At 44.4% G+C, this 17,637-nt stretch overlaps 1 protein-coding gene across 1 annotated transcript in view; it reads right to left on the bottom strand.

Annotated features, from left to right (window-relative positions):
* IGSF5 (immunoglobulin superfamily member 5) overlaps positions 1 to 13,480 on the bottom strand; it is a gene marked incomplete at both ends in the record, with an annotated part of 30,971 nt that extends 17,491 nt beyond the window's left edge. The window contains 3 exons of the mRNA XM_082489434.1: positions 3,615 to 3,923; positions 4,964 to 5,290; positions 13,423 to 13,480. Coding sequence (XP_082345560.1) covers positions 3,615 to 3,923; positions 4,964 to 5,290; positions 13,423 to 13,480 — 694 coding nt within the window. The remainder of the gene's footprint in view (positions 1 to 3,614; positions 3,924 to 4,963; positions 5,291 to 13,422) is intronic.
* Between the last annotated feature and the right edge of the window lie 4,157 nt (positions 13,481 to 17,637).

The following is a 17,637-nucleotide window of genomic DNA, read 5'->3' as shown; positions in this document are numbered from 1 at the left end:
TGCTCTATCAGCATGTTTGGAATTTCTTCTGACTGTTAGAGAAAACAAGCATTCACTAACCTGCAAAACAGTTAATTCTGTAGGCTGTAATCAGTTGTGATTACAATTGATGATAAACTTGTTCATAATTTTTTAATCTAGAAGTATCGCAACAGATATCTATATTTTATTATATTTTGTTCCATAAAGCGTGCCACAGGGATTTCAACATGCCTTAAATACGAGAGACAGCTATTTAGCTGTAGGGGAAAGCTTGACTTGAGTGTGAAGGGAGGAGCTAAGCACACCTGCACTGGCCCATACCTCCAGGCTGGCTGCCACACCAAGGTATTTTGATCCCTGTCAGGTTCAGGTTACATGCCAAAAGAGGATCTACAGAGCTGAAGGGAGAAGGACAGGATACAACACAAACATTCCCAGCACTTCAGTGTTGCAGTTTCTCCCCAGTTTTGGAGGATACAGAAAGAAACTGGAGCTGGGAGTAGCAGGTACAAATGCAGGAGCTGCCACCTCAACACACAGGGGTGCAAAAGAGGGGCGCTAAGGCATGAGGGTGTTAAACCCCTCAATAGTAAATCCACACCAATTTACATGGGGTGCTTAGTGTGGACAAAGGCACTTCCTCATTCTATAGGGCCCATGCTCTGCTGCTATCTGGACTGCTGGCTCCTCCCAAAGCTGCCCAAAATTTTACTTGGGCTAAGTATCTGGAGAAAAGGTGATTTTCCCTGGCACTTGCTGGTGATGAAGGAGAAATGAGAGACCAGTAACAGCTGCACATCACTTCTTGGACACTTTGGAGCTTAAAAAGCAAAGGAAGATCAGGCTCATGGCTGATTGCCTATCTTCATCTTCTGCAGGTCAAAGGCCAAATGAAGCCAACACTGAAGCCAAAGAGAGCTTGGGCCCAGCTGAGAGACTCTGCTGTGGACTCCACTTCCCCATAACAGCTTTGTGAATGCATCTGCTGTGATAATTCCATAGGAGTTCCCAAATTTGGGGCTCAGCCAAACACCACTGTGAGTGAGGTAACTCTGGAGGAGGAGTGACTGACATAAAAATGCATCACCTTGTATGGAAAGGTCTGAGAATAAGGCTGATCTAGACATGCAGGAAGGTAGGACATTCATTGACCAGGAGGTGGTTGGCTTAAGTTGGCTCAGATTTTTGGTTGGAGTCCTTGTGAATGGACAGATATTGCTTGTGAGGAACACAGAGGAATTCAGTTCCTCAAGCCTTTAAGTGAAGACTGAAATTGATATTACAGTAGTTTTGGGAAGGACTCCTTAGATGTTTGGAGCCAGTCATATTCTCTCCTGACAACAGTTAGCTAAGGCTGAGTCTGTATGTGAAAAGTCAGACAAGCTCTGAGATTTCCAGTGTGATATATACGTTATATATCTTCTTCTGTCATAAATGCCGTGTCTTTATTTCATTCTAATAATTTTAAGACTTCACATTCTCATATCCTGACAAATTTTGAGTGTCTGCTGCTGCACAATGATTTTTCCAGAGAAATGAATGATGGTCCTATACAATCACTAATTATACACTAATTGTGCTTCATGACATCTGTTTTTCTCCTCTTCTGATTTACAATGAGTAGCTATGGAAACTGAGGGTGGATACCTCAGTACTTCACAAATGAGTAGGCAGGGTAATTTATTAATTTCCTCAGGATAGTTCTATTTTGCTTAGTCAGTAATTAGGATCAATGTGACTACAAAAAAGTCCTTTTAAGAATGGTGAAATGACCTTTTTCAACTGCATTACAAAGCAAGTATTTCTGAAAAAGGCTTGCTAATGACTCATACTTAAAATAAAAGGCACAGTTACTCAACCTCCTCAGTTGTTTATATGTCGAAACTTCTATACCAAATCCCTCATCAATCCACTGTAAGAATGTCTTTGTAGGTGCTGTGTTCACCCATTACAGAAGAAGAATCAGTTCATCAAGAGAAGCTGTCAGCCCAATTACAGAAGTTCACAATGCTCACCACATCATAAAAGGAAATGCAGATTCAAGGCCCTACTCTGCAAAGAAGACAGCTGGGGATGCATAGACCCACTGCGAAAAACTCCATATAATCTATGCCTTTCCCATACCACGGGATAAGGCTAATAAAATGGATGTCACTGTAGGGAGAACTATGTCACTATCGGAGGCAGTGTACCTATCCCCAGTAACCTCAGCTCCCTGCCATGCAATTAGTCCTTCAAGTTTAGTCTGTCTTGAGACTGCTCTACCTAACAGTTGAGACACTTGGCTAGCCCCAACAGAGGGACAGTTTGGTATTGTCTCCCTCTGCAGTAAACACTGCTAACCCACGGGGAGATACTTCCTTTTACTTGCTTTTATTGTGCTATGGTTTGGAAAAGAAAAACAGTTTTCATAGGATTCTGTTGGATTGTGAGGCAGATCTGTAGTGATAGTCTCACTTGCTTTGTTCCCCACTGGCAGCACAGACCACATAAAATCACCCTTTTCCTGATGAACCTCCTACAACTGTGAATGTGCTAAATTACGGAATTTTATTTTCATAGGACGTCAGTGAGGCCAAAGATCAGCAGCATTACAGAAAATGCTGACAACTTTAGCAAAAATATTTAGGGTTATCAAAAGTGTTGGTAACTGTTCTTGAGAGATTTGCCCAACATTCATGCTTGAATTAAAGCAACCTTGAATTTCCTTAAATAAAAGGCAATAACAAACAACCAAAGCACTGTCCAAAAAATTCCACATATATTGCTGCGGGACACTTTTTACCTTCCTCTAAGTTGTGAAAGAGACCATGCCAGGAAGAGGAAAGCAGGCCCAGTGGCTCTTTTATCAAAGTAGACTGTGGGATAAGTCCCATGAATATTCAGCTTCTCTTGATGACCTGATACACTATGTACAAAGATTTTCCTATAGCAGATCGGTAATAGGTATACAGTATAGAAGTTCCTACGTATAAATGCTACCATATGCAATTAAGTGCCAACCTCAGTCCAGCCCACCATTCTACAACAGCTCCATCACATCTCGTCACTGCTCATATGGAGAACGTTCTATTTGCACATGAAGTGCTAGTACAGAATCTATTCTGGGATGCGTGCAGCAACTGGGCACAAAATCTCACGTCAGTGAAAAAAATGGTATTGAATATTAAGGAGAACAATTTCACCTGAGGGTTTGGCTTTGAGTAAATGAGGTGTGACAAATTATGTTAACATGGCAGGTGTGGCCTAATCAAAAATATTTAAGATCTAAATTCACTAGATGTTTACTTGGCCAAGAAGCAAAAGCCTGTTTTCTAAGTAGTGAATCCATAGTAGGAGTCAATGGCAGATATACTGCTTCATTTGTCTTGCTCAGTCCTTAATTGGACATTGTAATTCATTAGACTTGTACCAGTCCTCTCACAGAGGTGAACTGAACCCTACCTGCGAATCAGGTTGTGACTACTGGGCCTTAATTCTATCACCTTTGCACACGTCATAGCATTTCATTTGAAAATAAAAGACTTTTCAAAATAAAACAAAGCAAAACGAAACAAAAAGCACAGTTGTGAGTATAGGTAGTACAGTACAGGCACTACAGTATAGGCAAAGTACAAAAAATATTTACTTACCTATAGTAGAGTTGAGAAAAATACAAGTTAGAGTTGCATTCTGGGGGTTAGGGAGTGCTTCTATGTCAGCTAAACAAGTCAAAATCTCAGTGTCCGTCAGAGTCAAAGTTAGGATGCTCAGGGCATCATGGAGGCCATCAGATCTTTGAGTTTGCTGAGTAACATACCTCGACTTATCAATGAAAGTGTCATTTGACATCCAGGTAATTTCTGGAGCTGGAGCCCATCCCAAGGCTTCACAAACAATTTCAACTGTTTTGTTCTCTTTTACTGTTAAGGTGCTATTTTTGATGAATAAAGATCCATTAACTGTAGGAGGGAAAAGATGTTTTTTTCCTTCAGAATATTTGGCTGCATTGCTTTCCTGCTGATAGTTTCAAATCTTATCTTGTTACCCAGAAATAGCTATACCTTGAGATATGAACTCAAACCCAATAATTTTTAACATAGATACACCGTATGCATGATATAAACATGCAGATATTACAATTTCACAGACACATTGTCCAGTATGTCTAAAGCACTAGTCTTAGCTTTCAGTACCTTTCCAATAAAAAGCAGGAAATTATACATTTTAGCTATCCTGATATATTTCCACTGAAGGGCAACATCATGAAATAACAGCATTTCTCTCTAAGTTTGAAGTATGCTCGTGTTTTATCAGGAAAGGTTTATGGGTAGATGATGAGATGTTCTCATTGCATGAAGCACTTCTGACAAATAGATAATGTCTGGTGGTTACATCTTGCTTTGCTGGCTGCACTCTGTCACTACTGATGCTTCAGAGAGGAGGAAGATGTCTCATATACAGGGGCTTGATATGCAGGAACTTTTTGTTCCTTGGAAATGGCAGCTTGCAGCAGCAATCATATGAAGAGTATCACCTTGTGTCTCAAGGGCTTTACTTCAACACGCTATTAAATCAAACTCAAGTAAGCTGGATACAGGCTGATTCCTGACTCAGAAAGCAGGAGGGAGATTTACCCTAAAGACAGCAGAAGGCCCACATACAAAGGTGTGTGTAGGGGTAATCCATACTGTTTCTAACCAAAAGATAATTTTTGACTGACTGCTGGTGGGCCTAATATAGCCTTTAGGCACTTTAATGCAATCCAATAAAGAATAAGAGATGTAACAGGAAAAAACAAGGGCAGTTATAACCTTTGTCAATGGCACTCTGAATGTGACTCTGAAACCTGCTTTGACAGTAAAATTAAGACAAGGAGGACAGGAGGCAAAGGATGGTAAATGAGAGCATGTGCTCCTTCACAAGGATAATTTGAGCAATTCATCAGAGGATTCCTTTAAGTGCAGTATAATAAAATAACTCTACCGGTGGCTATACGCACCTTGAACAGAAAGAAACGCAAAGCTGCTCTTGCCAGGTTGCTGGATGCTGCATTCAATTTTTCCAGCGTCACTCAGCTGGGTGTTGTGGATGATCAGCTCCGAGGTAAACCCATCGCTACTCGTATAATTTTGAGAGGTGAAGCGGTCTGATGTTTCAAAAGCTCCTTCAGAACTGACGACAGTGAGGACAGGATTTCCGTTGGACAGCCAAATGAGAATTACCCATCCTATCGACACAGTGCAATTAAACCGGGCCTCTGAACCAGCAAGGACTGTTGCATTAGTAGGGCCATTTATAATAGAGCCATTTATAAAAAAGCCAAGACCTGGAAGGAAGAAAAAAACACTCTGTAAATACATACACACCACCACCACCAAAGGCCTTTGACTTAATTTTTACCGCCAACAATTTAAGGTCAAAAAGCCAGGCGTCCTGGTTCAAGTAGCGTTATTCACTAGGAGCACTGGGGTATTAAGCACTTAGTTGTGTATCAGGAAAGGCTGTATCAGCTGAGCTGGCACTTCACCTCTGACAGTCGTCAGTACCTGATACTTTCAGGAAAAGGTTCTTGTCTCATTTTCTATAATGCCTATCAGTTAAAGTTATGTATGGTGAATTGAAATTGCAACTGAGTAATGTTAATCCCACAGCAGTAAACAATACTGCATTGTTATAGTGGACCCCCAAGCCAATTATTACAAATCCAAGAAGTACGGCTTTATATAGATTAAAAGATCTTAACCAGTTCAGAGATGGAGATGTACAATCTAATCTTTCAGCTCCAGCTTAGAGTAAAAGGTTTTCTTTCATTTGATTTTTGAGCTCTCCTCCCCCGCTCCAAAATCATCTTTCTCTCTTCACCAATTCACTAAAAAGTTGACTTATCATTTTGCTGAAAGAAAAAAGTTCCACTTTTAAATAAGAAAATACCTGAGTTCTCTAGACTTAAAATAAATAAAGGAGTAAGTAACTGGTCCCTTTCCATACCTCAGATTGCCACTGATTTTTTGCAGCCCCAGCATACATCCTTCCATGCTCTTTCCCTTATTCATCTGCCTCTTCCTGTATTTCACATGTATACATTGCATAAATCCTTCTCCAACTTCTCAGGCTTTCTGTTAGCCAGAGCTGCTGTAATTCATGAGTTCTTCTCCTTAAAAGGTAGCACAAATTTTGGCTACTATTTGTCAGAAGTGAAGTTCATTTCTAATGAAGGCATTCTGTTTTCCTTTCCTCCTCAACAGACCCAGGGCCTCCCATGGCCCTCAGAGGAATGAAGATGCAGCTGTTACCCAGGCAGATGGTGGATCCCCTGCGCGTGGGAAGGCAGAAGCATTTGCTTCTACCAAGCAGAAAGTGAAGGCAGGATGAAGGCAGAGACCTTTTATTTCAAAGCAGCAGCTGTGACTTCAGTCCCTGAAATAGCTAGGGGAAATGGGTGCAATTTTGAAGGTGGCCAAACCTTAAAGTATTTCTCAGAGGCAAAATATCAGATACCCTAGTCTTCATGAGAGAAAAAATTTCAGACTGTAAGAACAACTCAGATTATTTGGTTGATGTCTCAGGGAACAGGGCTTGAGAGAGCAGCCTTGTGTGAAATTAGGAACCTGCTTCTCTGGGTCTTTGTTCTTTGTGAATCCCTTTGGATTTTGAGTCAATTCCCCAGAGCATGCTGTGTCCATGTGCAGTAGAGCAAAGGCAGAGGTGCTATCAGTGCCTTTCAAGGAGGAGTAGCTGACCAAATGGCCATAGAGTAATTCAGGTTGGAAGTGACCTCAGGAGGTCTCCAATCCAGACCCCCCAATAAAGCAGGATCAGTTCTGAGGTTGCATCTGGTTGCTCACGGCTTTTACCAGTCAGGGCTTGAAAACCTCCAAGGATGGAGACTGCACAGCTTCTCTGGGTGACCTGCTCCATTGCCTGATTGCTCTCATGGGGAAAAAGCTTTTCCTTTTGACCACTCTGAACCTCTCTTGTTTCAACATATGCCTGTTCTCTCTTGTCCTCTTGCCATTCACCACTGCAAAGAGCCTGGTTCCGTTTTCTTTACAACCTCCTTGCAGGTACTGGCAGGCTGCCATTAGAGACCCTGCTGCAGGCTGAACAAGCCCTGCTCCATCAGCTGTTCCTCACAGAGCAACCACACCAGCCCATTACCCTCTTCGTGGCCGTCTACTTGATCCAGTTTATCAATGCCTTTCCTGTATTGAGGAGCCCAAAATAGTATGCTCTCATAAACCAGTCCCTTTACGAAGTCACTGCCACCCACAGCCCTGCTGGTTGCAGGTGGAGTGGAGGAGGAGGAAGAGGACTGCCATTGCAGGCTCTGCTGTCACCAAGGTTCATCTCAGGGGACTGTCCGTGCTCTGCACACATCCCACCAGGCTCGCTCTTATCCCCCACAGCTCCTATCATCTCTTCACCTGCCTGTAAGCTCAGGTCTGCTCTGTTTTGGCCTAGTTTTGACTTGCACCTCACTGTGACAGAGTTGCTCTTTAATGGGGGCACTGAAAGGTTTCGGTGACAAGGGACCTCAGGAAATCTCTAGCTCAACTCTGTGCTCCAAGCAGAGCTAACTTCACAGTTAGGTCATTTGCACAGGGCCTTGTCAAGTCATATTTTGAATATCTCCAAGGATGGAGATTTCACAAGCTCTCTGCAGACCAAGCAGCCCTGCCAGTGAGATCTACCTCACCAGTGAGTTTTTCGTCACTTACTGGGAAACATTCGTGCTAAGGAAGCACCAGGACTGCCAGTGCTACCCCTAATGATTCAGGCTGTAGTCTGCATAATTACAGCAATTAAATGCTACAGTCCATAGCAGTCTAATTAAAACACCATGTCTGCAAATTTGGCCTGAGAGTAAGTGTTAAATTATTTTCCAGGAGAAAGAAAGTCTGAAATGGCCATTATTCCCTTTCTAAGAGTATTCAGGACAATGAACTTATTTTTAAAGATTTCATTCAACCCATGTTTTGTGCATTTTAGGTAGTTTATTCATTAACAGGTTAATTATAAATTATTGAAAAATTCATTTTTCATTCAGTCAATAGCTGATGTGAGTAGGGGAGAATATGCTGTAATGTTTCACAGAAAAGAGATGTTTGATTGTTGTATAAATGGAACCAGAGCCCAATCTCAGTTACGGTGTTGCAACCAGAGCCTCAGTGAACGAACCCAGGGCATAGGGTCTGTAATCTCATTGCTCCAATGTCAACATCATTTTCTAATTCCCAGCTCACATTTAATCCTAGGCAGTGTATATCTAACCAGGTTTGTGCCAAGAATTGTTCTTTAATATAAATAGCTGCTCTCTTTCCTCCCACCTACCACATGGGTTTACAGACAAGAGCCTTTTCATTCTTTGTTTTGTGGGATTATACAAACCTAGCTCTCCCTGGTTCTTTGTATGATTGACTCTGAGTTCTCTCATGTTTACAAAAACCTTTACAAAAATTTTCCACCTTCCTGGGTTATGTTACCTCTGCCATGCACCTCATTCTCCAGAGTATATCTGTGTGTGAGCAATAAAACATTAAATGAAAAGCAAACTTTACTTCCACTGATAGTTAATAAAGCCAGATAAGATACAGTAAAGCGTATTTCTGTTCAATTTAAATGGCTCATTTTTTTCCAGTAACGTTTATTCAAAGCGCTCTTCAGACTTGTAAAGGCGAACTGAAATGCTTCAAAAGATGAAACATCTAGAAGATGAACTCGGCAATCAAATCTATGTGCATACCTTAATACATTGCTTTATAAGCAGTTAACCCAACAAAATGCCTAAAAGCCATTTAGTCTCTTTTCTATTTGTCGTTTTCTGAATGTTAGGTATCGGCCGCATGTCTGTGGATGGCATCATTTACAGAGCTATGGGTTTTCTAATGAACATGCACCAATGAAATGCATTCTAGTGAGACCATTTGTCACACCCTCTTCCCTGATATTCAACATCCAGTTGTCATGATTTCTATTCGTAACTTATATTACCAGGGTTGAGACACTATCCTAAGCTCAAATATGCCTTTGAATTATCTGTTTTTTCTTGACTCATATTGTAGCCAGCCTTTACAATACTACTCCCTGTACCTCTGTGGTATCTATAACATGTTCATGTGCTGAATTTTTTTATTTTTATACTTTGTTTTAATTCTTCCAGAGTGGTTGAAGTGGACATAAACAGCTACCATAATGACAGACACAGCCGTGAACAAACTTCCTTAGAGTTAACACCAAGATGCATTTAGTTGCTCATGAAACAGGAGTTCCAGTAGTTATCCCCACTGCTCCTCTGAATGCAAACAGATCTCTGTGCATTTGTAACTTATTTCTATGCCTGTGCAAACACTTTACTTTCTTTAGGGATCATGGTTTGCTATGGCTCTGTATAAATGATGTGACTTTCAGTACACTGCTAGCTGTTAATTAATCTTTTGCTGTGAGATCATGTCTGTGAGTTCCATTATAGTCTTGAAATTTAACCCTAAACATAAGTAATCAGTGGTCATCAGCTCTAAAAATACATGGCTAATATTGCTTTTGTTTTCTTCAGTCAGGACAGTATAGGCAGGTAGGTATGAGTTATTCCTTTATTTATCTAATATAATATTTTTTATCAGTCTATGGCTGTGGTAGGATCTACATCTTCTTCCACCAGCCATATCTGCTGGAGCAATAGGTGGTCTTTCACTGACTTCTGTGAGATAGGGAACAGGCCCGTAAGCCCTGTATGGGAATACTATGGGTGGCAAGAGGACTGAGGAGTGGGACATAGCTCAACCTTGCCTGCATTTAGATCTCAGTAAGGCCCCAGCACAACCCAAAAAGGAGCTTCACGAGTCTCTCCACCTGTTGCCAAAACATTTTTGGTAGTTTTAACTTTGCCTTTTTATCTTTTTGCTTTTATTTTTTATCCTGCAATAGCACGTGGAGTCCTGAACTAACAGTGTGTTCTATTGTCCAACCCACGTACAAACACTGATAAAGTAACTTGTGTAAGGTCAAAGAGGACATTAATGACAGAGACGCGATCTAAACCCAGTTACCAGTGCTATAAGTCCTTTTGCTGGGCATTGCTTCTTGCAGTAAGGAGAAATTTTTAGTGCTGGTGTCATTTACATACTGCTTAAAAAATACCTTGCAGATGGTTGCTTTTAGACAAATTAAGGCCTGAGGCTAGATTGCCATTGCACTTTACAGGAATTACATGTTCAGCTTTTAACAGCTGGTTTAACATCTGCTTCCTCACACACAACCAATAAGAAATCCCACCCAGGCAAATATCATCCTTGCAACAGGCAAATGCTAGGCTTTCTTCATGGTATTGCATTACCCCGTGACTTTTGAAGAACAAAGCTGAGTTAGGACACCTTCTCTAAGGCACATCACCAGACATTCATAAAACAGTCACCCTTGCTGAAAGGTTGCTTAAACTGATAAGCATTTATGGTATTTCTGTTACTCAGTCCTTCCCAATAGCATGCAGAGTATGCACCAACAACTTTATGAGGTGTTTATTCCCTCCTCTGTCACACAAATTCACTGTCACATCACTGGGGGTTTTGAAGAAACAAAAATGCATCTCGCTCCCTGGATGATGCCTGCACTTAGGGAGCTTCGTTTGCCAAAGAACCGCCCTTGCCCCTCATCACCAATGTTTTTTTCTTCCCCATTTGAATCAACTCTAAAGAATAGCTTTTTCATGCTGAAGGTTTCAGCGACAGGGCATTGAGATGTGGCTACCTTCTTTTCCTTCCCTCCTCTCCTCTGCTGACTCTGTCTTTCCTCTTTTATAAGTGACCTATTTGGATGCAGTGCAGTGAAGGACAGGATGGACTTATCCTTTTGCCACAATTATTCCTTTTTTTTCAGCCTCATTATCGTATTTCAAAATAATCTCCCCCTCTATACCCATAACACCCTTCCATAAACCCTGCCTTTTATCCTTGTTTTTGTGTCTAGCCTGTCTTCTTCCCTTCCTTTTCTGCTATTTCTGTTTGAATTTCTAATTTTTTTCCTTCCAGTCTGTTTCAAATTCCTTTTTCTTTTCACTCTTTCTTTAGTCTCTTGCTCATCCTACCTTGTCTTCTTCCTTCATTGCCTTATTGCTGGCCAGCAACAGCTCTGCCATAAATTGTTTTGGTAAGATTTTTCTTCAGCACATCTCCAGTTTATTTAAAAAACCAACAGCCCTGCAGCTGAGCTTTTTGAAAGCCAAAATAGGTTAGAGCTTGTCAAAGCCTGCAGAGAAGGACGAGCTTGTTTGCTTATGTTAACAAGACTTTTTAAATGCTTATAGGATGGTTCTGTAAAGTAATACCAGTCTACTGGTACTCAGCGACACACATTTCCACCCACCTGCAGACAAACCTCTCCACAGCCTCCAAGTGTGTCTGCCTATCTCTTCTCTTACTCACTGTTTGACAGCTGTCTCCTGCCTCTGCTGCTGGACTACTCCTCCTCTCCTCCCACACTGTCTCTTGTCTCCAGCGGTGAGGGTCCCCAGGCAGGGAGCAAGGCAGCACCACCACCAATATCCTGGCAGCCGGCTGGGACCCTCGCTGCATGTCAGCCCTGCGGTCTGCAATGCTATCGCTGCCGAAGGGCATGCCGTGCCTGCCCAGGGGGATGCTCAAACTGGCTGTGCCATGCAGCTATCTTGGCAGCCTAGCTGCACTCCCCAGGATGCTCCAAGAACAGCAATATTTTTTTCAAGAGCACCACTTGTCTCTCCACCGTACACTTTTTTTCTCAGCGTTGGGGTGTGCTCCCACGGCTGCACCACAAGGTGTGGGCGATGCCTGCTACCCCAGTACGGCTTGCAGGTGGGGCAGTAAAACACCCGTTGCAGGCACGCTTGACTAAAAGCATTAGTGAAGGGTAATAGAAATCCTCTAAAACACGTAGTACTCTGCTCTGGAGGCTTAGAAAGACAGTGCAAGAAACAGAACAAATAAAAACTGAGGCTTCCTTGTTAAAACTTCTCAGTGTCCAAAAAGAGGAGATCCAGGGACTTTCTGAGCCAACAATTGCATCTGCACCTATGGACCTACGTTCCATGATATCTGTTTTTAGTGTTTTTCAGCCTATTTATAATTTGGTATCCCCCACATCCAGTGACCGTGAGATTTACTGTTTAATTAGAGGAAAAGTACATTCTTTGGTTTGCCTTAAATCTTCTTTCTGATAGTTTTACTGGTTGCCACTAGTTCGTTTTGCTATGAGAAATTGTGAATAACCATTTTGCCATTAACCTCCATATAATTAAACATTTTAATAAATGTTTACTATTTCTTCTTTTTCACAGGCAGAAAAATATCTCAGTCTAGTGAAGGCCTCCTCATACCGTTGATCACATCTTTCACACTTCACACCTTTCTCGGACCTAGTATGTCTTTTTTGAAATGGAAGGGCTAACAAAACATCCAGTGTTCAAGACATAAGCTTTCTGCCGATTTATATAATGCCAGGTTTCATTGTATCTCCCTTGCTGAAGACACTAAGTGGTGAAATTTTCTCTCTTTTTCAGCAATTTACTCTCTTTCCAAGATATCTACTCTTTTCCGCTACTAGACATCTTCAGTTAAGTGATGCTTTGCAGAATGTTTTCTGCTCCTTTATTACTTACTCACTTGGCATCGTGACATTTGCTGGCAAATCTTCCTAGTCTCTTTTTGGATTTGGCTGCCCTATGTAGTTCTGTGCCACCTGCAAAGTCTGCCACCTCACAGTTCACTCCTCTTTCCTAGGTTGTTTAAGAGCTTGTTGAGTCCCACACATTCCTGTGCAACTCCACTGGAACAGCAGTCTGCTCAGAAAACACAACATTTATTCCTGCATTGTGTTTCCTTTCACCATTTATTAAGCCGTCACAATACCTTCCCTCCCATCCCACTGCAGCTCCCTCCTTTCAGAGCCTGTTAAAACCCCAGATAGACTATAATAAAAAAATCAGCCTTGTCTCTGTTACCCAACTTTATATTCACATTTTCTTTAAGGCTCTGCCACCAAGATACCTTTTATCTGAATTCACTTTGAAACTCAGGCATGTGAAATGTAAATTGGAGGCAAACTAGCAAAATGATAATTCGCATGTATTTCTGGAAGCAAAATCAGCTGCCAATATTGAGTTTTCTACAGATGCCCCCTCAAAAGCAGTCCCAAACAGACAGGAGGAGGATGAGCACAAGGAGAGGGAGGAATAAGTGGGACATCCCTGCTCACTAGAAGATCCCTGCTCGTATCCTCCTCACTCCTGCATACTGAAGCCCACTCTAAGCCATCAGATCATTCAGGCTTGAAATGTAAACTTAACCATTTGAAACATTTTAAATAATCCCCCTCTGGGACTGACTGTTCAATCTGATATTACCAGTAACTGCCATTTACACAGCTTTAAAATTAGTTCACACATTTTGACCACAGTGGCTCATTTCAGGGGTTATGAGTGTGTCCTACCTGGTAGCGAGGCAGTTAAGATGAGAGGAAGTAAAATGAATTTCTGGAACCTCCCCATTGGAGCATTCTCTCCTGGTCCCTAAGGCAGAAAGCCACCAGCGGTCACTGCATACTTGAAGCTGAAGGACAGAACTTATCGAGAAACTCGGTAACGAGCTGCTGCTTTGCGTCCTTTTGATAAAATACGACTTTATGTGACCTGCATTACCAACAAGGAGAGAAGATTAAATGAGGGAGTGTTTGGAAGGAGAGCAGTATCTTTTCTCAAAACAACAGTTTCAAAAGAAGTAGAGAAGCTTTCTTCAGCACAGAAACCTTCCCCTACAGACCTTGCATCTCTCGTGCCCTTAGTCCCTCCTGGTTATTACAACACTACTGCTTCAGGATTGACTGTGTCAGGGGAGCTCCATCTGCATCATTAAAGTTAATCGTGAGCAGCTGGGAAAAATAATTCTCTAAGCTGCCCACAATTGCATGTGTATTGTGGGTGTGCTGTCCGTGCCACCGGCGGCGTCCTGGCAGACTAATGAACCCTGTGCTCCATCACTTACTGTCATGCAGGGCAACTGCACAGGGCACCAGCTGCTCCCCTGGGATTGGAGGACCTCCATTCAGAGGGGTTGTTACCCCTTCCTCGGGAAGCTGCACCAGTCAGCCTTCGGGAGAGGAAGTGAGAATATATCCCAATGCTACACCCAAAAAGTTTGTTTTGATATTTTTCTGTGTGCTTTACTCCAAAACTAGGGCTCCTATTCATACATTTCCAGAGAGAGTCTGGTACCATCAATGATGTGACAGTCCCATCAGGTCCTCACTGGACAGGGGCCACCCTGGCTGGGAGGAACAGCTCCTGCCATCCTGGGCTCTCCATCCCACCTGCCTTGGGGCAAGGATTAGAAGCACAAAATCTCCTCCCAGCTCCCCAGACTGAGCGCTCAGAGAGGCTGCTAGGGCAAAAGTGTCCCCAAAATTATTTCTCTGAAACTGAAAGTGCCTTTTACACCACAAAATAAAGCACCACCAGCTCTTCTCCATGGTCAGAGATAAGATACAGAGCTTTGGGTGGGAGCCATCACCTTACTTCTGCACTCTGCTTCTCCGGCGTTCATGATTCACTTGTGTGATATTATTCTCCTCCCCCTCAAAATATGTGGGAGAGAGTTTGACTTCGTTGCTTGGTTTACAAACTTCTCAGCTGGGAAACTGAAGCTTGCCTGCAAGAGAGAGGGTCATGGGCCAGAGGATGCAGTTTTCTGGTCAGCCCAAATTTCTTGTCAGGAAATTGGGTTTGATTTCAGGGGTGTTCTTTGTGGCAGCTCCATGCAATGCATAAATATTAGTATCACCACAGAGACACCCTGAGTTTACTGTAACAAGCATAGCTTTTTAACTACCCTTTTGCTAAAACCAAAACCACACCAAGGCACAAAACACAGAAGCCCTGGCCCAGCTGTTTTGCTGCCCTTAAGCAAGAAGTTCATTTTGCAGTTTTGTGCAAAGACCTTACATTAATTCCCAGCAGAACTTTTGTGAAAGCAGCGGTGGTGGGATGGCACAGGGGTGGGCGGCAGTGCCTCTTACGGAGTGCCCACATAGGAGGAATGTCCTGCGCCCAGACCTTCCCTGTCCACTGCATCACTACAACCAACAAAAAACATTTTTGCTGGCTTTCCAAAGATGTCCAGCTGCAGCATCAAGCTATACCGGAGCTCCCTTCACTGCTCGGTGCTCTAAGCAGGGGGTCTTGCTGAGTTTACTGAAGCAGTTTTGACCTGACCGGAACAGCTTGGCTCTGCTGGCAGCTTTTCCCGTTTTGCAAGCTTTCAGTTTACCTTGAGAACTTAAGGGACAGCCCTGTCAACTTATCAACTTTTTAAGCCAAGCCTGTGGGCTGATTTCTTCACCTGGGTGTCAAGAGCGGGGCTAGTTTGTAGGCTGGTTTGGGTTTGCCTGGTGCGTTTTGAAAGGTTTGGGTTTTTTCTCATTTCCACGTCTGGCGTGAGGAGAAGTCCTCAGCGGGCAGCTGGGGCAGGAGGGTCACCATGCAAGGCTCAGGGAGATTTCTCCTTGCTCTGCCGCTGTGATAGCTCTCAGCACGTAGACAAACCAGTCAGTAGTTTTTAAGAGTTAGTATTGTCTGCCATGTGGAGGTAAACAGCCCGAGTAAAGCGCCAGGAAACAAATCCGAGTCAGGGCTGTGTCCTTTTCCAGGAAGCTGCCATCCCAGGCAGGATCTATGGGACTGGAGAGGACCCCGCCAGCCCGGGCAGCAGCCCTTGTACCTCCCCTTACACATTGGCTGCACCAATGCAAGCTCTAGCTGAGCAAAGTTTTATGGAGAAGAATAAACTTGCTAGAATCTTATGCCCAAACTCAGGCCAAAATCAGTAAATAGCTTGGGGTAAAGTAAAGCGAGAAGGGAAAGGAAGGCATCTATGCCTTTTTGTTTCGCTTCCTTTCAAAACGGACTTTCAAAAGGGACAGGAAATATTACCCGATCCCCCGATGAAATGTGATATTTTGGCCGACGATGAATTAAATACCTGGGGTTCGGTCTGAGCTGCTTTTTACCCTCTCCACGGGTGCACGGGCATCTGGCCTGGCCAGCGCCGGCAGGCACTGCGCCCAGGCTTGTGGCCCAGCAATAAGCCCCCTCCCTCCCGCCTTGGCGCCAGAGGAATGGGGATAATATCGATAATATCCCCGCTAAAGGAGCAGCAGCCAGAGCCAGCCCGGCACAGAGCAGGGCTCGGATTGCTTTAGGCACCCTCCACTGCGGGGGACGCCTGCCCTGAGAGCCAGGGCACGCTGCGGGAGAGGGGGGTTGCCAAACGCCCCCTGCTCGCCCCGCTGCCGCTGGCCAGCCCGCCCAGGGCTGGCTTCCCTGCTGTGGCAGGAGCCGAGGAGAGGGTTAAATTATCTTTCAGCCTCCATCTCCTTCTGACCGGGAGGTGAATAATGCCTCCAGAGGGGTTACCTGGATTGCTTCCCCAGCCACAGAGAGGGTGTCTCCAACTGCTTTCCCTTCGAGATGATGGCCCGGGGCGGGGGGGACGCAGGAGGAGGCCGGAGGTGTTCAAAGCAAGGAGCCCCGGGCCAGACGTCGCCTCCTCGCCCCAGGGAAACCTCCCTCAGGCAGCGGGGTGGCTGCCCCAGGTGCCGCCGCGGGGAAGGAACACCGACCTCTGCCTCCTCTCAGCCGCCGGGGCCCCGGGGCAGGCGCCCGCCTTAACATTTGTCCCTGTGATATGGTTGAGGTACGGATTGCCTCTCCCCTTCCCCCCGCCCAAATACGCCTCTGTCGCTGTGTTAATATTTAACCGGTCCTGCAGGAGGAAGTAAGGCACAGCCGGTGACACACAGGCAGGGAGCAAACTCCACACCGCCCTCCCAACCCGAAAAGCTGGATGGGTGCCGCCGCCTGACGTCTCAGCAGAGGACGGCCGTGATGCCTTGCCGAGACATGAGGCCGGGCATGGCGGGAGGCACAGGGTTTATTTTCCCTGGCTTATAATTGCACAGGTGAGCGCATCAGTGCCCTGCGCCGAGGCTGGAGGTCGTCCCGCCATTACAGCGTGGCCATCAACATGGCAGAGAGCAGAAGGGCCCCACCTGTGGGCTCCGCACCAGCTAAGTCCCCACCAACGGGGGCTGTCACACACAGCTGGGAGTGCTGGGGTCCATCTGCAGCCTCCCACAGTGCCAGGGGCTGAGCCGGGGCCAGGGACATCCCAGCTGTCCCAGTCAGGAGCTGAAGGAGATGGAGCCAGGGACAGGACTGGAGACAAGGCCACGACATGGCGCCAAGGGGCCCGTCCAGGGAACAGGGCCAGACAAAGTGATGGGGCAGGCTGTGGCGTCACTGGGGCAGGGTAGGGGAGCCCTGGGGTCTGCCAAGGGAGGGTCAGGCCTGCTGGTGCTCTCATTTAACTTAATTCTGTAATACTCTGCATTTGTTTGCTCAGTTAAATCACACCTTTTCCTGCCACTTTCACAATGGTGTGACACAGCAGGAGATTTTTATGATGAGTCCATCTGCTGGGAAGCTTAAATCATAAAGAAAGGACATATGACTTTCCTGAACTATATTTCCTACTAAGCATAGTACCAGTTCTAGCAAGTAGAAAGTCACGCCACACTAACTCAAAATAAAAAGGTTCAGTTCAGCAAAGGGAAATAAATCACTCTGGGAAATTTTGATCAATTTCCAAAATT

This window comes from Vanellus vanellus (genome assembly GCF_965231255.1).
Source record: "Vanellus vanellus genome assembly, chromosome: 1".
NCBI lineage: Eukaryota > Metazoa > Chordata > Aves > Charadriiformes > Charadriidae > Vanellus > Vanellus vanellus.
Note: the sequence above shows the minus strand (reverse complement) of the source record. Positions and strands in the feature narration are given on the sequence as shown.